At 40.2% G+C, this 24881-nt stretch overlaps 2 protein-coding genes across 3 annotated transcripts; both read left to right on the top strand.

The window, feature by feature from the left end:
- The first annotated feature begins 8860 nt into the window (after positions 1 to 8860).
- On the top strand, positions 8861 to 14224 carry LOC131696074 (uncharacterized). The gene has a single exon (XM_058984605.1). The coding sequence runs from the start codon at positions 8861 to 8863 to the stop codon at positions 14222 to 14224; it is 5364 nt and encodes a 1787-aa protein (XP_058840588.1).
- A 5160-nt stretch (positions 14225 to 19384) lies between these two features.
- On the top strand, positions 19385 to 21550 carry LOC131696075 (uncharacterized). 2 transcript variants are annotated; one of them, XM_058984607.1, is made up of 2 exons: positions 19385 to 19504; positions 19631 to 21550. In XM_058984607.1, exon 2 carries the CDS (start codon positions 20288 to 20290, stop codon positions 21275 to 21277), a length of 990 nt encoding a protein of 329 aa, XP_058840590.1. In that variant the 5' UTR covers positions 19385 to 19504; positions 19631 to 20287; the 3' UTR covers positions 21278 to 21550. The 2 variants fall into 2 exon arrangements, with proteins under 2 accessions (XP_058840590.1, XP_058840589.1); XM_058984606.1 differs by having other exon boundaries at positions 19400 to 19553.
- The last annotated feature ends 3331 nt before the right edge of the window (positions 21551 to 24881 follow it).

The following is a 24881-nucleotide window of genomic DNA, read 5'->3' as shown; positions in this document are numbered from 1 at the left end:
ATGTTTCAGAAAATTGGAGGGTGTGGCAACACTGCCAGCTAGCGAAAGCCGTACCAAAAAGAATCCACAAATATTTTTTCGTTTTTCTGCATGAAGGCAGTCCTTCCATCATCAGTGCGAAAGTGATAAAAGCCGATGTCACGTTTCAAGTTATCAGTATTTCATATTAGATGCTGAAGAGAAAGGTTGTTTCTTTTCATTTCGAAATATTTATCTGATGTAAGTAACGTGCGGTTGGAAGAGATGGCAAACCTTTTTTTGCAGCTGACTAATTGTTCTATTCTGCATGTTATTTTTGCTAAACCAAAAACCCTTAGCTAGTTTAGTATTTTTCATTCCATAGCAAGCGTGTTTGTGTATCCCACAAACAGTCCTTTTCAGGACCCCACATACAAAACAGTTAATTTGAATGATTCCCTTAAAATCGTTCTTTTTAGGACCCCAAATATAAAACATTTCAGAGTTAATGTTAATTAAACCACCAAATATATAAAGATACAAATATTAAACTTTCTTCGTTTACGAATAATTTGATTTATGACCAGTTATTTTTCTATCGTGCTTGCAAACATTTGATTTGATAGCAGGTATTTAAAGATAGATGTAAGGTTTTGTTTGTGAGCATCATTAACTTATGTTCCCATTTCATGGTTTTGTAACAAAATTTTTTAAAACTTGAATTTATCACACTATAGGTTATCGATTTTAATTTAAAAATTCAACAATTATCTCTAGTGAAGAATAGCATGCCTGTGTGTAGTTCTGAAACAGTCGATGGAATTAACGGGTTTTAATTTGGCCGCGGATAATATTGCTTGCTCATAAAACTAGCTGCATTTTCAATGTCATCGTGGTCGTGTCTTGCACACAACACTTATTTTTTTCAGAGCTGAATAAATGGATTGGCGATGGGGTGGTTTGGTGCGAGAACCGCGCTCTGTTGTTCTTTAAATTATATGTGGCGTCAGGTGCATGTACAGATAAATTCACCCCGACGCGCGTTCCAGTGTGCACCGTGGTGAATTTATCTGAGTGTTTGTTTCCTCCGGCAAGCCGTAATGCGTACTGGTTGTTTCGTTGTGTAAAGGAGATGGTGTTGGCTTATTGGATACTGATATGATTTTCTGTTCATGATTTGATACGAGTTACTTCGGAAAGTTTATTTACAAGTTTATAGAGCATTTTTGCACTACCAGGGGAAATTTAAAATACTTGGTCCTCGGAGCAAACTGAGAAAAAGTTTTACGTATCATCATGTTATAAACTCAGTTAAATAACGGTCCGGAAAACAGATTAATTGTATCCACATTAAGCCCGGCTTATTTTGTGTGCGGCTAAATGACGCAATGTGCTTTTTACTTATTTTGTTTGCGTATATCGCGGCTACATAAATGAAAAGCTCCATTATTGTGAAAACTCCACTCTAAGATACCTGCTTGGTTAAGGTTCGAGCATATTATTATTTATGAAAACATGGGGTAAACGCGCCTCCTAAGGAAACATGATCATAGTTTAGCTATAGAACATTAATTGGGAGAATTTAATAAATATAATTCAACCAACATTTCCTCCTGTAATCTCAATCGTAACGCTTTGAAAAATGTTCAAAATTTTAATGATTCACAACAACAACGGTACAGAAAGCTCGTTGGACTAACACGTAATTTTGTTTTCTGTTGAGATTTCACAAAAGTGTAGCTTTAAATCGTCTTAGGTTATGCAATTATTAGGTTTTCAAAACAATTGTTCTGTTTTAGATTAGAAAGATGGGTAGGTAATGTCAACGACATTACCGAAATGAAGTAGCATACGTTTTAAGTTGTTAATACGAATGCTGCAATTTTTACTAATATCTGAAAGGTTTTATTAAAATAAGTTATTTCGGTATTTCTAATGGAAATAGCGCAATAAAGGTACAAGTATATACGATTCTCTACTGTTGCCAAATTAATTGATTAACTCTCATTTAATGCTCTTTGCAGGGTTACCATATGAGGATAAATATGTTGGTATATTTTAGGTTTCGATGTACGTGTACCGATATTTCGGTATTTCCATTAGAAATAACGAAATGGCTGGTTTTAATATAACCTATCAGAATATAGTCAAAATTGTAGCATTCGCATTAACATCCTAAAGTGTATTCTACTTCACTCCGGTTATGTCTCCGACATTACCCACCCATCTTTTTTTATTTCTTATCTTCGGTATACACCGTACAGAATCAGTGAACATGTTAGTAGGTCGAAACGTTCTTAAAAGGAAGAACAATTGAAAGCGTCGACTCGATCCGTGACTTGGGAGTGCTCTTCGATAGGAAGTTGAGCTTTTCCGACCATATCACCGCGACAACTGTAATGCTTTCGGAATGCTGGGCTTCTTAAAGCGGAACACGGCAGATTTCGATGATTTCTACGCACAAAAATCACTTTACTGTGCCCTGATCAGAAGTGGTCTGGAGTATGCTGTGCAAGTGTGGTCACCATACCATTCCGTTCAAATTGACCGACTAGAACGTATACAAAGATGTGTTGTGCGATTCGCCCTCAGGAAACTTTCATGGAATGATCCAGTTATGTTGCCTCCTTATGCCGATAGATGTATGCTACCCGGTCTGCAGACTCTAGCGACTCGCCGTATCTTTGCAAAGAGTTTTTGTTTTCGACTTGCTGTCAGGTAATATCGAAAGTCAGTACTTCATATGGACAAAATAATCCACTGGAAAGATTTTGCCGCAGATTTTACGAAGCTTCTTCAATGCATGATTTTAACGTTTCCAAGCATAGATATAAGTTATTAATAAGAAATATATAGTTTTAAAATGTATCTGTACTAGGGTGACAATGATTTATATGAAAAAAAAAAATTCGCAACATACACCCCCTAGAGTCGTTCCAAATCATGAAAAAATGACACTGTCCAAATTTGAACGAAATCGGTTAACCCTAACCCCTCCCCCAAAGAGCTTAAAGTTTGTATGGGATTTTTGGCCAAAATGTATGGGGAAACACTCGCAGTTCACAAAATCGCCGCTAGAGGTCGCTGTAAACTTCCGATCACTGACGTAGGAAGGAGTTAAGCTTTTGAAGATATGCTGAACAAGTTTGTCGAAGACTGCAAGACAATCCAACCAACCGTTAAAGAGTTATTAACGTTTAAAGTTGGATACTGCTGCTTAACATTCGCAAAGGGCGTACTCCGCTTATCTCATGTATGTGAACCACGAGTGAAGGTGGGACAAAGTTTGGAAAAACTCACATATCTCTGAAACGATGACAGATTGAAAGCTATGATGTTCCACAAAGTTGTAGAGGAATAAAAGGACCTTTTGGTTTCACTAGAAAGTTTCAGGATTTCTCCGCAAGGTGGCGGTAGTGAGCCAAGCAATTTAAAGGGAATACTCCTATCTGTACAACGGTAAGAGATGGAGCATTTGAATGTTCTACAAAGTTGTAGAGTAGCAAAAAATATTTTCTTTTCTGATTTGAATAATGCAGAATTCTATCGCATGGTGGCGCCAGTGATCAAAATTAAACAATGGCAAGAGATAGTGCAATCTGATGTTATGCGAAGCTATATAGTATTTCAAAGGCTTTCGTGTCTCGTTGTAAAAATAGAATTTAGGCCGCTTAGTGGTGCAAACAGCATAGAGTATGAATATCTTTTAATACACCTTTTGAATGTTTTCTATTTTTTTCGAATTTTTACTCCTATTTCTTGTGCAGAGATTCTTTTATTATACATAACATGTTACAAAGTTTTCTTAAGACTATCATGCTATGATAAAACCTGTATTCTTAAATTTCTTCGTAACCCCATTTATATTTCTCCTGTTGCATTCATTTATATAGCATTTTTAATTTTTTTAACTAACTGTTGACTAACTTTAAGAGCGCTCTTGTCTCAGAGATGTCGTGTATAGTGCCGCGCGTCAGTGCTCGTTTATTACCTCTCGCAGAAGAAGCGTACACAATGCGCTGTGAATCCAGTTACACTGGCATTGGTTGCACGATTACAGGGCTGATAATTTGGTGATAGGTGAAAACTACTAGGGTCATTCGAATGCCAATTAGTGACTTTTTCATCAAATCTGGCCTCACTTATAACTTAGAAATAGGCTGCTCGAAATATATTCTGTTTTCTTACGCGGACTACAAGGCTTAAGTACTATATTGTGCTAGAATATTGTCAGCCTGGGATAAATACCTAAGTAGGCTACAATCCAATTCGCGCTGTGCTTCTATTATATTCAGCATCCTCCTTTTTTGAAAATAAGCAAAGCGTGCATGCCAATTGGGCTACCTGCCCACCAGATCACCAGATATTTGAAATTTGCTTTTGCAGATCTTCTAGAATGGGTGGATCGTCTCGACGGCTGGGTATTTTATGCGGTTCATCGCGCATGTTGCTCGCTATCGCCGGAGGAATATAGTGTATGTTGTTGTCGTCGGTGCTCGTTGGTCGCCTCAAGGCGTGCCATGTGCTGCGAACCCAATTCAAATGATATTGGTTATACGAGAACAGGACTGATATTTTGGTAGTAGGCAAAGGATACTACGCACATTTGAAGACCAGTCAATTTTTCGTCGTATCTGATACCACACAAAACTTCCAAACTGAACAATTCAAATCAATACTTTGGAATTGTAGTCCATGTGAGGTCATAGAAATAAGGATTACCATTCCACAGTGGTCCAGAATGTAAATTTAGCAAGAATTTTGAGATTTTTCTAAATCTAAACAACTTAGCCTTAATAAGTCTTTGGAGAAGTTTTCGTAGTTTGTGGGTTTCTTCTTTTTGTTAAAAAAACAGATAGGGTAATTGTACCAAGATCAAAAAATAACTTTTTAATTATTCCAGCTAGATCCAAATAACCTTCAACGAAGTTGTAGCACGACAAATCTTGGAAAAGTTTGCTGAAGATATGTGAGCTCTACCTATCATACTTTTCATTTAACAACTTATACTTTTATTTTAAAATTGAAGGTTAGGGTGTTTCTTAGTGTTTATCAGAAAAACTGTTTTAGTCAAATAACTTTTGCGGTATTGATTTAAAAGTGAAGTTATCTACAGACAACTTTAAGATTGTTTTAAGGAAAATAACTTGTTTCATGGCAACTATTTATATCTGTTTCATGGCAACTATTATATCTAACTATTTTTGCTGATGAGTTATGAGCACTTTTTCGCCAACAATAACAATATCACTCATTGGGGCAAACAAATAATAATTCTTTTTAAAATATAACTAAGGTCATTACTAGAGTTATAATTGAGCAAAAAATAACGAATACGTTATTTTCTAAAAGTTCATAAAGTTGATTACAAAAATTCTATTTTTGATATTATAAGTTCTTATATCTTTTGAATAATAGAACCTAGCGTTTTAATGTGGGTGGTTCTATTTTTTTAAATCTTAAAATTAACTTTTAAATGGTTCGAGATAGAGCTTCGTAGAAAATAAAATTTTAAAAAACTTGGTCGAAGACACTGGAACTCTATGTCGTGTATTTTCCATTTTACAAGAAATTTACCAAAAAAAATAGGATGTTTCTTAACAAATGGTTTTCTTTATAAAACTTTTGCAGTTTTAATTTTTCATAAGGATCACGTAAGAAAAACTTTCAGATATTTTGAAGGAGAGCATTTTGTCTCAATGTACCGAACCTCTAGCATCTCTCGTTAGAAAGTTATATATACTTTTTACTAAAAATAAACTCTTTTATGAGTAAATATTGCAAGACGTAAAAAATATTGTATTTGCCATTTTTTGCGATCTATACTACAAAGCATGCTATATCATATGACAACAACGGTATTTAATGTTAAGTGTCCTAATCGAAGATAATGCTATATGAAAAAGTTATATATTTTTTATAAAAAAGTTCTCATACCTTTCAAACGACAAATTTTTGGTAGTTGGAGTTATAAAGAAAATTATGCACCTTAAAATAATCTTGTACCCCTGTCCATAGGGTACTTTAGTGTAAAATGAAAACTTTTTATAGAAATAAAACCGTTTTTAAGGAACACCTTACAGCTTACATTTGGATTTGTCGGGCAATGGAAAGTATAAAAGCTAGAGCTTGCGTGTTTTCAGCAAATTTGGCTAAAATGTGTTGTTCTACAACTTCATCGATAATAGTCAAGCTCTATCTCGAACCGTTCAAAAGTTTCATTTTAAATATTGCTAAAGTTAGAACCACCCTAGCTTCTGTTTAAAGCAAAATGAAGGGCTTGTAAAGTACAACAACTTTGCTAAATATATTGTAAGGCTAAATCATTTAATTTTAGCAAAAAGATAAAATTCCTGCTAAATTTGCATTCTGGAGCCATGTCCATTCCAAAGTAATAAGTAACTCAACAGTGACATTATTTCTAGGACCCCAAAGTAAGCCAATAAAAGTGTACTTTTTCGAAAATTGTACCGCGGTGGAACCCATTATACTATGAAGTGCTGTTCCGTTTTTGTCGTGGCTAACAACTTAATTTCGGGATGAAAATCGTGTAAGGTTTGGAACGCTCATATCTTTTCATATCATACTGCATGGAATTAATCAATTTTCGGAATTTGTCGAAAATAAGTTCAACAATGTTGTATAAAATAAGTGTAAGGTATGTATGACATGCATTAATAACGAAAGCCTGTTTTGAAAAATCTTTCGAAAAAAACTACTTGGAAATGGGGAAAAGTTTCAGCTCATCTCGGTCAGAGCCTTCAATATGATGCACCAACCGGACACTGAAATGATGAGAAATTTTAAATGTAGGTCCGCTACAGTTTTATTTCAATTTTTTGTGTAGAGCTGGTTAGAGCGTACAGGGTTCTCCAAGGGCTGTACAAAACCGGGAAAATAATATTTGTGAACGGTACACGGCTGGTGGATGAATCAATTTGTTACCTACTACTAGCAGAGGAAATTATTTTCATTTCTGATAGTTAGAGAGTAGCATGCACGACGAAAAACCGGATTTTAAACACCCGCCCGTAACCAGTTCGTGATTCTTTACTGCTAACTTCATGCACCGAGCCGAAAAAACGGGTTTTACAACACCCAACTAAAACCAGTTCGTGATTGGTTACCGCTAATTTCGTGCACCGAACCACACATCTTGAACAAAATAATTGTAATTTTAGTCGGTTTCTATTAGTCGACCTAGTTGAATAACCGGAGACTACATTTCAACATTTTTCCTTTTCCAACATTCGTGAACGTTTTTCCTAATAAATCGCTGTTTTAGGCTTTTAAAATTTTATTAAAAAATTCTCATCTACAAAACAAACATAAAAAAGGAATTGTTAAGGTATGAGAAAAATTAATTACGATAAATTTAAAAAAAAATAAAGACAATCGGTTGAGGGGTATTTCAGGAATCGTGATCACGGGAACACCATTTTTTTAAATCGGTATTTCGAGATAATCGAGTTTGAAATTACCACTGCGCTTGGTAGACGAAGCACGCTTGGAAGCGCTGTAACTTTCGATCTATTTCTCGGATCTCTATAAAATTTAGAAAAATATTCTCAAGGAGTTGTACTTTCAGATAAAGTAATAAAAAATTCGATCTTTTGAAAAATAAAAAAAGTATGTGTTGTTTCGTACAGAATTATTGGCAACCGTAATGAGCAACATTGCCTTTTGCATGTTATTGGTGCTAACGGGCGTAAAATTATGCCAATTTCTCTAGCCCTTCTGGCAACCCAGTTTATGATGATAGCCTTCGTGCCTCGATCTGTCGGGATCGTCAGTTCAGTCTAGATCAAACCTGCATGCGTACAGCAATAAATAATTTATCTCCCCAAAAGTGATTGTGATCAATAAAATAATTACTTAAGTCAAAGTGATTGTGCAAAATAAATTTCTGTCCAAAGTAGATATTTGTGCAACTTAATTGTGATTTAAAAAGTGTGTATTCCACTGATCGGAAACCAAGTACCTTGCCCGCTGTACTGCGCTTTGCCTGCTGGTTTTACTGCGATCGCCTTTGTGCCGCTTTCTTCTACCGTCGACCCGATGGTGTGCCGGGTGAGTGCAGTTGGACTGATGCAACTAGGGTGACGATGCCAATAGCTGCCATCATCACGCCGGAACGATTCTGGTGAGGATTGAAAGTAACACAACGTAGGGTCCCGATAAGCGCCATCATAATTTTGGTGCCGTGACCAGGATCTGTTTCGGACCACGTGCGGAGCCTTTCACTGGACGTCGCCATTTTGATTCCCTTGACCAATGTTTTGAATGTTTTGGATCATCGCATGCTGCTACCAAAATTAAATCCAAGGCTCGATTTAATTGGATACAAGATTTCTTTTTCTTTATTGCATGCCCGATTCGTATTGTTCCGGATCAACAATCGCTTCAATTGATCGCGGAATTGGCATTGTGCTGGCCACAAAGCGCCATAGTGTTGGCCTCAAAGCGCCATTGTTCAACGATCGGGATTAGAATAGGACCATTGTTCACTGTGGCGTCCCTAGCCGTGGTGAATCCGCCTGCTGAGCTGTAGTGTTGCTGCAGTGGCATCTTCCGACACTTCCGTGGCGTTCCTAGCCGTGGTTTTCAACGTGATTTCATCTTTGCGGAACCGAATTATTTGCTGTTGCTGCTAACTGGATATTCCTGTGAGTTTTCGCCGGTTTTTGAGCGCTGCTTCGGATCATCATCTCACCTACCAGTGCGGACGGTACTGTACTGTTCCTGTTGGCTGAATAAATATACAAGGCATATACTTGCCTTGGAAAAGGTGAGCCTCTTTCCAAGTATTTACCACCCCTCCTGTGGGTCTACTGTGGTCTTTTATTGTGCAGGTCGATCTACTGTTCCTGATTGGCCACGTTTCTGATTCCCGCTATTCGAGATGGCGGAGGTCGACAATAGAAGCCAGCTGCTGTCACGGAGAGCTACACTGCTTGCTGCTCTGGGTCGGGCAGAGGTTTTTGCTGTGGAGTACGACGCTCTTCGAGATGAATCGCAGGTACCTTTGAGGTTGGAGTACTTGAACGGAATTTGGAATAATCTGGAGACCGTTCAAGCGGAACTGGAGGACAACGAAACCAACGAAGATGGTAAGGTCGAGCATGCTGCTGTGCGTGCTGATTTCGAGCCCCGGCTCTTTAAAATAAAAGCATGTCTTATTTCAAAATTGTCTCCTCTTCCTAACGATCGGAGCCCTCAACCCTCTCGTGTATCCTCCACTCTCTCTGGCATCAAGCTGCCAACAATTTCGTTGCCTGAGTTCGATGGTGATTACATGCAATGGCTTGCATTCCACGATACTTTCTTGGCATTGATTCATTCAAACTCTGAGGTCCCGGATATTCAGAAATTCCACTATTTGAGGGCAGCTGTCAAGGGGGAAGCTGCTCAGTTGATTGAATCGATCGGTATCAGCTCTGCGAACTATTCTTTAGCATGGCAAACTTTAGAAAGCAGGTATTCCAACGATTATTTGCTGAAGAAGCGTCACTTGCAGGCACTGTTGGACATTCCGAGGATGAAGAAGGAGTCTGCTGCTGCGCTTCACGGGTTGGTGGACGAATTTGAACGTCACACCAAGATTCTTCGACAACTGGGAGAACCAACCGACGCCTGGAGTACCATTTTGGAGCATCTGCTATGCACGCGTCTACACGATGACTCTTTGAAGGCATGGGAAGACCATGCATCTACCGTCGACAATCCGGATTACACTTGTCTCATAGATTTTTTGCAACGAAGAACTCGAGTACTGGAATCGATCTCAGTCAACCATCAAACTGCTGATTCGCATTCCGCTTCTGGTCCACCAGCTCATTCGTCGAAGAGAACATTCCATTCACAGCTTCGTCTCTCTTCTTGTGCCTCCACAGCGAGTTCACCAGTAACACATGTTGGTGAGAAATGTGTCCTCTGTAACCAGTCCCATTTACTGATGAGATGTCAGCGTTTTAACCGACTTTCGCCGAGTGAACGTCAGCAGTTTGTGAAATCAAAACGTCTGTGTCACAACTGTATGAAAGGTGATCACATTGCCCGCAATTGTCCATCCAATTTCAACTGCCGTAAGTGCAGCCGTCGTCATCACACTCTTCTCCACTCTGAACAGCCCGACGGTTCCAGTCGATTCAACAATGAGGGTACATATACCGCTCCAGCTACAACCACTTCGACTTCTTCGCAGCCCAGTGGGTCTTCTGCAGCACAACCGTCTACGCAATCAACAGTTGCTGCTACTGAGAGCATCCCGCAAACTGAAGTCAGTGCCACTGTCCAGCAGTACCGTGAGAACGTGTTCCTTCTCACCGTGATCGTTAAGGTGATCGATGCGTACGGTGAAGAGCATCTAGCGCGCGCGCTTCTCGACAGCGCATCGCAACCGAACCTCATCACAGATCGTATGGCTCATATTCTACGCCTTCGAAGGCAGAATGTGAACGTCACAGTACAAGGGGCCGGCAAACTTTCAAAGCCAGTACGTGAATCCGTTTTCGCTCATGTTTTTTCTAGAAAGGGTGATTTTTCGTGCAGCGTCGACTTTCTTGTGATGGACAAAGTAACGGCGAACCTTCCATCGCAAACCATATCAACAAAAGAATGGCACATTCCGAAGGACTTATTTCTTGCAGATCCGTCTTTCAACGAGAGTCAGCCAATCGACATGGTGCTAGGTGCCAAACATTTCTACTCGTTCTTCCCGAGTGCTGCACGCCTGCAGCTGGGCCGAAACCTTCCTCTACTGGTGGACAGTGTCTTCGGCTGGATTGTTGCTGGGTCGACAAACCAAAATTCCCCTATACAAGTGACGTCACCCACCTCTATGGTTGTTTCGATGATTTCTTTGGAGGACAGTCTAGAGCGTTTCTGGAAAACTGAAGAGCTGACTACCAAGGACAACTACTCTGTTGAAGAAAGGCACTGTGAATCGTTGTATCAATCAACCGTATCCCGTGATCCTACAGGACGATACATCGTTCGGTATCCCCGTAAACCAGACTTTAACGTTATGCTAGGAGAGTCGAAGAGCACTGCACAACGCCGTTTCGGACTACTTGAAAGGCGTTTGGAACGAGACCCAAACCTAAAAGATGAATACCATTTGTTTATGCGAGAGTACCTCTCCCTCGGCCACATGCGGCTGGTCGAAGCGGACGACGAACACCACTCTCAAGCCTACTATCTGCCCCACCACCCCGTAATTAAGGAAGCAAGTACGACGACCAAGGTTCGGGTCGTATTTGACGGCTCGGCCAAAACTTCCACCGGCTTCTCTCTAAATGAAGCTCTTTGCGTGGGTCCTGTGGTACAAGACGATCTTTTGACCATCATCTTGCGGTTTCGTACCATTCCGATCGCCCTGGTCGGTGACATAGCCAAAATGTACCGACAGGTACTTGTTCACCCCAACGATTCTCCTTTGCAGCGCATCCTTTGGCGATTTTCAGACCAGTCTCCAGTCCAGACATACGAACTACTCACTGTTACGTATGGTCTCGGTCCATCTGCTTACCTAGCAACACGAACTCTCCAGCAACTGGCAGAAGATGAAGGTCGAACATTCACTGCAGCCGGCCCAGCACTTAAAAAGGGTTTCTACGTGGACGATTTTATTGGTGGAGCTCAAACCGTGGAAGAGGCGATCCAACTTCGCATAGAGCTCGGTGAATTGTTAGAGAAAGGAGGATTTGCACTACGCAAATGGACCTCTAACCGGCTCGAAGTTCTGCAAGGTCTCACCGATGATCAGATTGGTATGCAATCTGCTTTGCACTTTTGTCCAAATGAAACCATTAAGGCATTGGGAATTAGTTGGGAGCCCGAAGCTGATTTCCTTCGTTTCGACTCACAGATACGACACAGCGATGAACACCCGACAAAGCGGACGATTCTCTCCGACATAGCACGGCTATTCGACCCTCTTGGATTAATCGCCCCTGTCGTCGTCCGAGCGAAAATTCTGATGCAGGAATTATGGCTTCTATCCTGCGGCTGGGATGATCCTGTACCAGAACCCATCAAGTCTAAATGGGAAAGCTACCATCGAGAACTGGCAAAGATTTCGGAGCACCGTGTAGACAGGTATGCCTTATTACCCGGCTCATCTATTCAACTGCACACCTTTGCAGATGCTTCGCAATCCGCATACGGTGCATGCACGTACGCTCGCTGTGAAGATGGACGAGGAACAGTGAGAATCCAGCTTTTGGCTTCAAAGTCACGCGTCGCCCCACTGAAGCGAATCAGCATCGCTCGATTGGAACTGTGTGCTGCCGTGCTAGCTGCTCATCTGCACACCCACATCAAAAAGGCCATCGACGTCAACATAATAGCATCCTATTTCTGGTCTGACTCAGCTGTCACTCTACAGTGGCTACGATCTCCACCAAACGTATGGCCCACGTTTGTTGCCAACAGAGTGTCAGAAATCCAGCAGTACACACACGGATGCCAATGGAAACACGTTCCTGGAGGAGAAAATCCAGCTGACCTGGTTTCGCGCGGTATGTCTGTCGAAGATTTCCTCAAAAGCTATTTGTGGACTAACGGTCCTAGTTGGTTAACTTCCCTGCAAAATTGGCCCAATTCGATACCTCCAGGTGTCCCACAAGAAGTACTGGAAATAAAAACAACCGTCGTTGTCGCTCAAGTAACACCGACAGTGCACCCTTGGTTTCTACGATGGTCATCATACAATCGCCTTCTTCGCATCATTGCATACTGTATGAAATTCGTCACCAATACCCGAGCAAAAGTGCGCACGCAGCCCCCACCGACTCCCATCGACCGATCACTTACCGTCGAAGAACTATCAAATTCAAAAACGCTTCTTATTCGTTTGGCTCAACACGACGATTTTGCTGCAGAAATAAAACAATTGGAGGAAGGCAATTCAGTTTCGAAGCGTTCCCCCCTTCACTTGATGAGCCCATTTATAGACCCAGAGAGAGTGTTGAGAGTGGGAGGTCGTTTGAATCTGTCGCAATTACCCTACCAAGAAAAGCACCCCGCTTTAATTCCTACCAATCATCCGCTAACTCGCCTCATCGTCGAACATTTTCACCGGAAACTATTCCACGGCGGCGGGCGTCTACTGCTGACAGCGATTCGAGAGGAATTCTGGCCCCCGAGAGGCCGCAAGCTAATACGCAGCGTCGTCAGAAATTGTTTTCGTTGCACACGCCTCAACCCGGTACCTGCCCAGCAGCAAATTGGTCAATTGCCAGCCCCAAGAGTAATACCCAGTCGTCCATTCAGTGTCACAGGTGTGGATTATGCGGGTCCATTGTACCTTCGACCAATTCACAAACGTGCCGCACCTGCTAAAGCCTACCTGTGTCTCTTCGTGTGCTTCGCGACCAAAGCAGTCCACCTAGAATTGGTTAGCGATTTGTCCACCCAAGGCTTCTTATGTTCGTTGCGAAGATTTATTGCCCGGCGTGGCCGGCCCGCGCACATTCATTCAGATAACGGGAAGAATTTTGAAGGGGCTAAGAATGAACTATCTGCACTGTTTACCATGCTTCAAAATCGTTCCCAGCAGGAAGAAATATCTTCTGCCTGTACCGCAGAAGGAATTACCTGGCACTTGATACCCCCTAAAGCCCCCCACTTTGGCGGTTTGTGGGAGGCGGCCGTAAAGGTAGCGAAAAAACACTTGTTCCGACAGCTGGGTTCAAGTCGACTTTCGTTCGAGGAAATGTGCACGATTCTTACCCAAATCGAAGCAATTATGAACTCGCGACCGTTGCTTCCAATGACAGAAGACCCTAATGATTTAGCCGCTTTGACACCTGCCCACTTCCTCATCGGATCATCGATGCATGCCCTGCCCGACCCAGACCTACGGAACATACCTGCGAACCGACTCGACCACTACCAAAAGCTGCAGATGCATGTGCAGCAATTTTGGATCCATTGGCGAAAAGAGTACCTGCAGGAGCTACAAAAAGACACGAGACGATGGATACGGAACGACGAAATTATCCCTGGTAAACTAGTCATCATCGTTGACGATCTGCAACCACCAATTCGTTGGCCACTCGCTCGCATCGAATCAGTCCTGCCAGGAAAGGATCAACTTACGCGAGTTGTATCACTTCGTACTGACCGCGGTATCATCACTCGACCGATTACAAAAATCTGTCTGTTACCGTGCACAACGACAGCCCCAGAAGCAGAAGGATGTTTAACGATGGCCAACAACTTACAACCGGCCCAACGGAGTCCGGATACACCTCTAGAATAAGCTGAAATTAGAAAAAAATGTGTTAGTTTATAAGAAGTGAAATTTATTGCCAAGCTCTAAGTCACAATGTTTATTGTTTACGTTTTTTTTGTTGAACATAATCGTTCAAGGCGGCGAGTATGTTGTTTCGTACAGAATTATTGGCAACCGTAATGAGCAACATTGCCTTTTGCATGTTATTGGTGCTAACGGGCGTAAAATTATGCCAATTTCTCTAGCCCTTCTGGCAACCCAGTTTATGATGATAGCCTTCGTGCCTCGATCTGTCGGGATCGTCAGTTCAGTCTAGATCAAACCTGCATGCGTACAGCAATAAATAATTTATCTCCCCAAAAGTGATTGTGATCAATAAAATAATTACTTAAGTCAAAGTGATTGTGCAAAATAAATTTCTGTCCAAAGTAGATATTTGTGCAACTTAATTGTGATTTAAAAAGTGTGTATTCCACTGATCGGAAACCAAGTACCTTGCCCGCTGTACTGCGCTTTGCCTGCTGGTTTTACTGCGATCGCCTTTGTGCCGCTTTCTTCTACCGTCGACCCGATGGTGTGCCGGGTGAGTGCAGTTGGACTGATGCAACTAGGGTGACGATGCCAATAGCTGCCATCATCACGCCGGAACGATTCTGGTGAGGATTGAAAGTAACACAACGTAGGGTCCCGGTAAGCGCCATCAGTATGCATTTTTCAAATGAGAAAAGAAAATATTTTTTGCTTCTCTACAACTTTTTAGAACATCCAAATGCTCCATCTCTTGCCGTTGTACAGATAGGAGTATTCCCTTTAAATTGCTTGGCTCACTACCGCCACCTTGCGGAGAAATCCTGAAACTTTCTAGTGAAACCAAAAGGTCCTTTTATTCCTCTACAACTTTGTGGAACATCATAACTTTCTATCTCTTATCGTTTCAGAGATATATGAGTTTTTCCTAACATTGTCTCACCTTCACTCGTGGTTTACATACATGAGATAAGCGGAGTACGCCCTTTGCGAATGTTAAGCAGCAGTATCCAACTTTAAACGTTAATAACTCTTTACCGGTTGGTTGGATTGTCTTGCAGTCTTCGACAAACTTGTTCAGCATATTTTCAAAAGCTTAACTCCTTCCTAGGTCAGTGATCGGAAGTTTACAGCGACCTCTAGCGGCGATTTTGTGAACTGCGAGTGTTTCCCCATACATTTTGGCCAAAAATCCCATACAAACTTTAAGCTCTTTGGGGGAGGGGTTAGAATTAACCGATTTCGCTCAAATTTGGACAGTGTCATTTTTTCATGATTTGGAACGACGCTAGGGGGTGTAAATTAGTGATTTCAAAAATGGTCGTTTTATTGTCACCCTAATGTTCAGTCATCCTAAGCGGCTTACTAAAATATAATATTTGTTAAAATCTAACACTAAACACAAATTTAAACAACATCACTTACATGATAACAACGTCTACACAATGAACAATCACATTATCAACTGCTGTCTTGTCTTGTACACTCAATCTCCGTTGGTACTTTCTTCGGACGCACGGTGCTCTTCAGCTTCTCTATTAAGCCGTTGTATGCAGACTTAAACTTAATAGAATCCCGTTGTAGATTGAACGTGTTCGACTCTCCTTTTATTTTTATTTGGAACATTTCCACTATCAACCGGGTATCGGTCCTAGGCACCTCGTCCAATATTTTAGCATTTTTAAAGTCAAAAAGGTGGCCTTCATTGATTGTATGTTGTGCTAGCCCCGTACTTCCTACGCTTTAATTTTTTAAATCGTTCTTATGTTGTTCCAAACACTTTTTTAAAAATTGACTTGTTTGTCCAATGTATGTCTTACCTGTGCAGACACCGCATGGTATTTCATAAACAATATTAGTTCGACGGTCTTTTTCTATTCTGTCCTTAAGCTTACTGTGTAAGAGAAACCGAGGAGATTTGAAACAGAGGAGAGTTGAAACAGTGCCCATTACTAGCGAAACAGTACCGTTAGGGATAAAACAATAATGCATTTGTTTTATTTATATCGTGCCCACAAACCCTCCAATACACGCCAACTACGTTAAATGAGTGGTTGAGTATTTACGGTAAACACACTACAAAAAATGAGCAAAAGAAAATTTTTGTTATTTTCTTCAAATTGGTATAAATAAGATATTAAGTGCATTTCTTTCTATCTTTGCGTTGTTTAAATTGTAAATTGTGGATCAAGCCTTACTTCTCAACCTAGGAGAGTTGAAACACCTTGTTTCAACTCTCCTCGATGATGAACTTCTAGTCATATTGCAATATTATAATCACAATAACGTCCCTGGACAAATAATAATAATCAAGATTATTATTTCCTGAATTGACAACAGTGATCAACGTTCTCAATTTAATAGATCTAGATCATTTAAAACCACAGAATATGCATTTGTTCTAATTGTTTACTCCTATCAGCTTCTGGAGGCTTGGAGCGAAGTGACCATAATCTAAAATAAACTAAATACTACCGACATGGATACCAAATTACCTGTTTTCATAAACCCGTATCACTTGTAGTCATAAATAGTATCACTGGTCATATCAACCATTTTAATAAATGTGAAATGTTCTAGGGGAAGTGGTTGGAAAATAATACATAACTAAATATATGATAAATGGGTTTCAAATTTCTTGGTTTTACCGTTATAGTTAAATAGTGGTGCGGTATAGTATCTTACTGTTATTATTGTTGGGATAAGTGCAGAAATTCCAGTATTTGTAACCAAAATCTAACATAAATTTTCAAAACAAGTGTCAGTTTATACATAGATATACACTGTGAAAAATATTGATAGGAATGCATGTCATTGTAAGGAATCATGTAATATTACATTTTAGTAAGCCGCTTAGGATGACTGAACATGTTAGTAGGTCGAAACGTCCGGTAAAATGCAGTTTGTTTTAATTTTCACCGAAAAAAATCGATGACCGTCCATATCATTCTTGAATAGCACAGATATCTTCTTGAAGCACTACGGCGTCAAGTGCAGAAGCGATAGTTCGGAAGATTTTGAGATCGTCCGCGTATAGCAATTTCCCAGACTTGATCCGACTACAGATATCGTTAATAAACAAAACAAAAATAAGCGGGCCCAGATGACTGCCTTGCGGGACACCTGTGGGTGTTCTGAATGTGCTTGAGAGCGTGTTTTTTATACTCACTAATGCCGAGCAATCGGAAAGATTCGACTGCAACCAGTTAGTCAGCCAGGTGGGAAATCCCAAACGCTTTAATTTCAGGATTGCGATGCTGGGCGGTACTTTGTCGAAAGCTTTTGATAAATCGACGTAAATTGCGTCCACCTGATGACGCTTCTCAACGGTAGGAAACAACTTAGAAGTGTAAGCTATCAGGTTATAAGTTGTTGATCGTTTCGTGACAAACCTGTGTTGATACTCCGAGATAATGTGAGATGCAGCTGCATACGTGACGTTGTAGACCAGCTCTTCACGGTATCAGCTGGAGATTGCGCGCTTGCGTTTCCAAGGAAAACGTCAGTGGGAGTACTAGCAGACCGTTTTCTGCTGCTAACGAATTTCCAAAATGTTGCAGGGTAATCGCGCTGGCTATTTTGCACGTGATTCTAATACTAACGAAAAACGGAATTCCGGGCAGTTTCGTATTGCAGTTCTATCAGTTGAAGAGTAACTTTGTTTTCGTCTGATTTATGGCGGAAATAACGCTTGCGTTGTGTTCGCAGGGCATTAAGCAAACGGCTAATTTCAGTGTTCCACCATGAAAATTTGAAATCCACTTTCCTGTTGACTCGTTTCAGTGGAACCTTTTGGCGGAGTATGACATATACCTTGCCATAAACAGCGCGACTGATTCGTCAAGCTCATTACAACACATTGGTCCAGTCGTCAGTGGCAATCGGTGCGGAGATTTCGCCAAAGTCGCAACGGTTAAAGTCAAAATCAAGGTCGTCAATCGAATGAAATGAAACATCTCTAGTGTTGGTACGTATATCTAGCCGCAGGACAAACAGTTTGTGGTGAGGATCGACTTTGAGAATAGAGTTACCGTTTTGGGACGCGGCTGCTCTCAGCCCCCGAGGATGATGTTAACCAGCTCCGGAAGGGAACTGGTTCAAAGCCCCAACGCCTGGTATACGCGTTCCGGGGTGGGCACGCAAGGCCTCTTTTGGTCCTCGGGTCCCAGGGTCGTCTTATGTTTTGGGGGAATTTCGGATCTGGGTTCAGGGAGGAAACCTACTACGAGTTTAACAAGATAGTATATAATTTATTCACGTTTTCTACACTCTCTACACTTCTCTTCTTCCTACTTCTTCGAACCCTTTCCTGCTGCTTCTTTGGTCGGTTCGTCTCCGGATGGCGTGATGACGGTAGGTTGTCGGAAATTAGTGGGGAAATAATGGATTTTCAGCGTTGGCGTCTTAGGCTTTTGTTTTCTGCTTCGGCGTTCTGGAGATGGCGATCTTAAGCGGGCCCACAGACCACGGGGTCGTCCTTGGTAATTAGCGGGCGGAATGAAGGACTGCACTAGGCAGCACGAACCCGCGACGACCGCCTGTCGGAAGACTCCTTTATGGTTAGCCGTACTGGATAAACCAGTCAGGGCGAAACAGGCACTTGCCGATCCTTTTCTCTTAACTGGTGTTATTCACACAGTGATCGGGGCTTTCCAAGCCGGTTAGACCGCCCAATATTTTCTAACAACTTCAACTTAATAGCGTAACAAGGTGTGTTTTCTTCCACGGTCAAAACCCAAGAGAGCTTCTAGTCCAACGCCAGCACATCACCAGCCTATCTCTCTGTCCCACTTTCCATTTTTCCCGCTTCCTTTTCATTTTCCACCTTTTTTTCAACTCCGACAACGAAATCCTCCTACATTTTCCTACACCCCACAGCCAACGAAACTCGTCCAATAGGGTTCTAATATATCTTCTCCATCACATATTCGCTCCTTTTCACTAAACTCCTCTTCTAATTTTTTATTGGTTTTTCCCCAAGCACAGACACTTGTTACATTTTGCATTTGGAACTTAAACAGTTACAATCCGCCCGCGGTTGGTGGAAAAAAGGACGTTTCCTCAAATGAAACTCGTTTTTATAAACTTTACTAATACCTTGCGATCTAGCTGTTGTATCCCCGCACCATCGCTTTTGTATCATACTTTCGTGAATTTGTGACCAATTCAAAAATTCAACGGCCTATCATCAGGATCGCTGCGAAGAAGAATCCATCTGGTGGTGGACAGTAGCGCCAAGCTATCCCGGATAAACTCGTCTGTCTAATTTCATGTTCCTCGGTGAGCGACATCGAACTACCTGGCGAATCGGCAACTTCTTCTGTGTCAGGTAAAGCCAAGAAGGGTATATGTCCTTCCGAAGCACTTCAAGATGCTGCACACCCTCAATGTAAATTTCACTTACAGTCTGCTGATGAACACTACTCAATCGACTCTACCGCTCCAGCGAACCTTCAATGTCAAAATGATAATTTCGATCGCATCGCATCTGTCCGCTCAGTATGCCTCCCATTGCAGTCAGCCGCTGGACGCAACAGTTATGACGTAGTCATTCCCTCCGTATCGCAGCTTGTTCCCCTTCCTGACAACAGTACATCCTGCTCTCCCCGCGCTATTTGCGGTGATAGTGATCATCGAGCCCACAGTCCTGAAACTTGGAATGCAGCACGACACCTCTCACATGACACTGATGGTTTGCGGATTTACTATCAGAACGCGAGAGGGCTTAAGACGAAAATTGATGACGTGTATTTAGCTGCTGTGGACGGTGACTACGATGTTTGCGTCTTCACCGAAACATGGCTCGATGCGCGTATAACATCAGTGCAGCTTTTCGGCGATGCTTACACCGTATACCGTGCGAACCGAAATAGTGGCAACAGTATTCGCGGACGTGGAGGAGAAGTTTTGATTGCTGTTTCCACCGCATTTGCCTCATGTGAGATTGATGTAGGTAGTTTAACCAGTGTTGAGGCTGTTTGGGTTAGAATTACAACTCCATCGAGGAACTTTTATATTGGTGCTGTCTATATTCCTCCTGAAAAGCGACTCGACTGCAATATCATGCAACTTCACATGGATGCTGTGAATAACGCTTCTTCACAAGCTGGCGCGGATGGCGTGATGATTGTCCTTGGTGATTTCAATCAGCCAGGACTCATTTGGGTGCCGTCACGACACGGATACGCTTACCTGGACCCGATTGCTTCGACAACCAACATCGCCAGTCGTTTGCTACTGGACGGATTTGCTTTCAACGGGCTAAGTCAAGTAAGCATGATTCCTAACCACCAGTCACGCTTTCTGGATCTCGTCTTTGTTAGTGAAACTATTATACCTGTATGTTCCGTCAATGAAGCATCCAGCGTGATTGTTCCACTTGACAACTTTCATCCCGCGCTTGAAATCTCAATTGGCACTATTCGATCAGTTCAGTATGTAGAAACTCTTTCTGTCGACCGTCTCAACTTTCGCAAAACTGATTTTGTAAAGCTGCGCAGATCTCTGTCGCAAATTGATTGGAGTGTACTGCATGCCCAAGTGAGTGTTAATGCTGCAGTTGCCATCTACAAGCGACTACTACTGAACTGTGTTGAGACCTCAGTGCCTAAATGTCAGCCTCCTAGCAAGCCACCCTGGTCAAACAGCACTCTTCGAAAGCTAAAACGTACTCGAGCAAAAACCCTACGTGCGTACACAAATCGACGGTGTCCTCTTTCTAAGCGCATGTTCACTTTAGCCAGTAATGAGTATCGTTGTTACAACAAGTTTCTGTACAAACGCTATGTAAACCGCATCCAGAATAATCTATGCCGAAACCCGAAGGGCTTTTGGTCATTTGTCAACACGAAGCGTAAAGAAACTGGACTTCCATCAAGGATGCTTTACGACGGCGAAGAAGCTACGACAACTGTGGCGAAATGTACGCTGTTTGCCAGATTCTTCTCGAGTGTTTTTTCAACTGACTCGCCAACCGCAAACGAACTCGAAAATGCCTCTCGCGACGTTCCTGCTTGTGCTGTTGATTTGGATGTGTTTACTGTCTCTGAATAAATGGTTATATCTGCAATTCGGAAAACCAAGTCATCTTATGCACCCGGCCTCAGTGCTATACCTTCAACTGTATTGAAAAAATGTTCGGACTTACTTGTAACACCACTTGCATATATTTTTAACCTATCGCTTCAGCAGCAAACGTTTCCTGAGGATTGGAAATGCTCAGTTATGTTCCCGGTATTCAAGAAAGGTGACAAACGCAACATAGCGAACTATCGCGGAATCTCTTCGCTAGGAGTCGAATCTAAAGTTTTTGAATCAATTATCAACGAGGCGTTCTTTTCTGCTTGTCGACACTACATTAGTACATCTCAGCACGGATTTTTCCCTGGACGTTCAGTCGAGACGAATCTCGTCTGCTTTACGTCATTTTGCACGGAACAAATGTCTAAGAAATTGCAGGTGGATACAATATACACTGATCTAAAGGCAGCTTTTGATAGAGTTAATCATGAGATACTGATAACAAAGCTTGATAAGCTAGGGTGTTCTACTAGATTCTGCCATTGGCTTCGATCCTACCTTGTGCACCGTGAAATCGTTGTTCGAATTGGCGATATTGTTTCAGAATCCTTTTTCAACACTTCCGGAGTTCCTCAAGGTAGTACGCTAGGTCCACTACTTTTTTCACTGTTCGTGAACGATGCGGTTTTCGTTCTAAGCCGTGGAGGAAAGCTGTTTTTTGCCGACGACTTAAAAATTTTTCTTGTTATACGGAATGAAGCCGATTGCTGTGAGCTACAGCATCTTATTGACACCTTTTATAGCTGGTGTGTAAGAAACATGATGGTCCTTAGCTGGTGTGTAAGAAACATGATGGTCCTTAGCGTTGCAAAATGTTTTGTCATCAGCTATTACCGAACGAGAAATATGGTTACCTTCAACTATAACATCGCAGGAACTCTACTACAACGCGTTGACCACGTGAAGGATCTAGGAGTCATTCTTGATGATAAGCTAACGTATACTCATCACGTCTCAGCGACCATCGACAGAGCCAATCGTTTGCTAGGATTTATTTTCAAAATATCCAACGAATTTCGGGATCCTCTATGCTTCAAGGCTCTTTATTGCTCATTGGTGCGCCCGCAGTTGGAATTTGCAAACGTCGTTTGGTGCCCGTATCAAGCTACGTGGAGCCTTAGGATCGAAGCAGCCCAGCGTAAATTCATACGATATGCGTTACGTGAATTGCCGTGGAACGATCCATTAAACCTGCCACCGTACGAGGACCGTTGTCGTCTTTTAGGACTTAATACTTTAACACGCCGGAGACATGCAGCGCAAGCTACCTTCGTGTCAAAGATTCTGCTGGCTGAATATGATGATCCGGAGCTACTAGCGCAAATCTACGCGCCTCTACGCGCCTACCCGTTTTCTTCGCCCTCGAGTCCTGCTGCATTCTGAAATGCGCAGCACTAACTACGCTACCAATAGTCCAATTTTAGCAATGAGTCGTCGCTTCAACGAGTTTGCTGAAATTTTCGACTTCGTCATGAACTCTTCGCAGTTTCGTCGTCGTGTATTGTCACTATTTTAATTATGTTTAGTTTACCTTAGTTTAGTATAGTTCATTAAGACAAATTGTCAGTTGGACTTTTTTTATACAAATACAAATACAAATACAAATACAAATACAAATACAAATACAAATACAAATACAAATACAAATACAAATACAAATACAAATACAAATACAAATACAAATACAAATACAAATACAAATACAAATACAAATACAAATACAAATACAAATACAAATACAAATACAAATACAAATACAAATACAAATACAAATACAAATACAAATACAAATACAAATACAAATACAAATACAAATACAAATACAAATACAAATACAAATACAAATACAAATACAAATACAAATACAAATACAAATACAAATACAAATACAAATACAAATACAAATACAAATACAAATACAAATACAAATACAAATACAAATACAAATACAAATACAAATACAAATACAAATACAAATACAAATACAAATACAAATACAAATACAAATACAAATACAAATACAAATACAAATACAAATACAAATACAAATACAAATACAAATACAAATACAAATACAAATACAAATACAAATACAAATACAAATACAAATACAAATACAAATACAAATACAAATACAAATACAAATACAAATACAAATACAAATACAAATACAAATACAAATACAAATACAAATACAAATACAAATACAAATACAAATACAAATACAAATACAAATACAAATACAAATACAAATACAAATACAAATACAAATACAAATACAAATACAAATACAAATACAAATACAAATACAAATACAAATACAAATACAAATACAAATACAAATACAAATACAAATACAAATACAAATACAAATACAAATACAAATACAAATACAAATACAAATACAAATACAAATACAAATACAAATACAAATACAAATACAAATACAAATACAAATACAAATACAAATACAAATACAAATACAAATACAAATACAAATACAAATACAAATACAAATACAAATACAAATACAAATACAAATACAAATACAAATACAAATACAAATACAAATACAAATACAAATACAAATACAAATACAAATACAAATACAAATACAAATACAAATACAAATACAAATAGAAATACAAATACAAATACAAATACAAATACAAATACAAATAGAAATACAAATAGAAATACAAATAGAAATACAAATAAAAATACAAATACAAATACAAATACAAATAAAAATACAAATACAAATACAAATAGAAATACAAATAAAAATACAAATATAAATATAAATATAAATATAAATACAAATACAAATACAAATACAAATACAAATACAAATGCAAATACAAATACAAATACAAATACAACTACAACTACAACTACAACTACAACTACAACTACAACTACAACTACAACTACAACTGCAAATGCAAATGCAAATGCAAATGCAAATGCAAATGCAAATGCAAATGCAAATGCAAATGCAAATGCAAATGCAAATGCAAATGCAAATGCAAATGCAAATGCAAATGCAAATGCAAATGCAAATGCAAATGCAAATGCAAATGCAAATGCAAATGCAAATGCAAATGCAAATGCAAATGCAAATGCAAATGCAAATGCAAATGCAAATGCAAATGCAAATGCAAATGCAAATGCAAATGCAAATGCAAATGCAAATGCAAATGCAAATGCAAATGCAAATGCAAATGCAAATGCAAATGCAAATGCAAATGCAAATGCAAATGCAAATGCAAATGCAAATGCAAATGCAAATGCAAATGCAAATGCAAATGCAAATGCAAATGCAAATGCAAATGCAAATGCAAATGCAAATGCAAATGCAAATGCAAATGCAAATGCAAATGCAAATGCAAATGCAAATGCAAATGCAAATGCAAATGCAAATGCAAATGCAAATGCAAATGCAAATGCAAATGCAAATGCAAATGCAAATGCAAATGCAAATGCAAATGCAAATGCAAATGCAAATGCAAATGCAAATGCAAATGCAAATGCAAATGCAAATGCAAATGCAAATGCAAATGCAAATGCAAATGCA

The sequence above is a fragment of the Topomyia yanbarensis genome, unplaced genomic scaffold (genome assembly GCF_030247195.1).
Source record: "Topomyia yanbarensis strain Yona2022 unplaced genomic scaffold, ASM3024719v1 HiC_scaffold_69, whole genome shotgun sequence".
NCBI classification, from domain to species: Eukaryota; Metazoa; Arthropoda; class Insecta; order Diptera; family Culicidae; genus Topomyia; species Topomyia yanbarensis.
The sequence above is the reverse complement of the archived record's forward strand: the minus strand, read 5'-3'. Positions and strand labels throughout refer to the sequence as shown.

What these genes read in the sequence shown, in the direction of transcription:
- LOC131696075 (XM_058984607.1), top strand. Translation starts at nt 20,288, where the DNA reads ATGCAACTTCACATGGATGCTGTGAATAACGCTTCTTCACAAGCTGGC.
- LOC131696074 (XM_058984605.1), top strand. Translation starts at nt 8,861, where the DNA reads ATGGCGGAGGTCGACAATAGAAGCCAGCTGCTGTCACGGAGAGCTACA.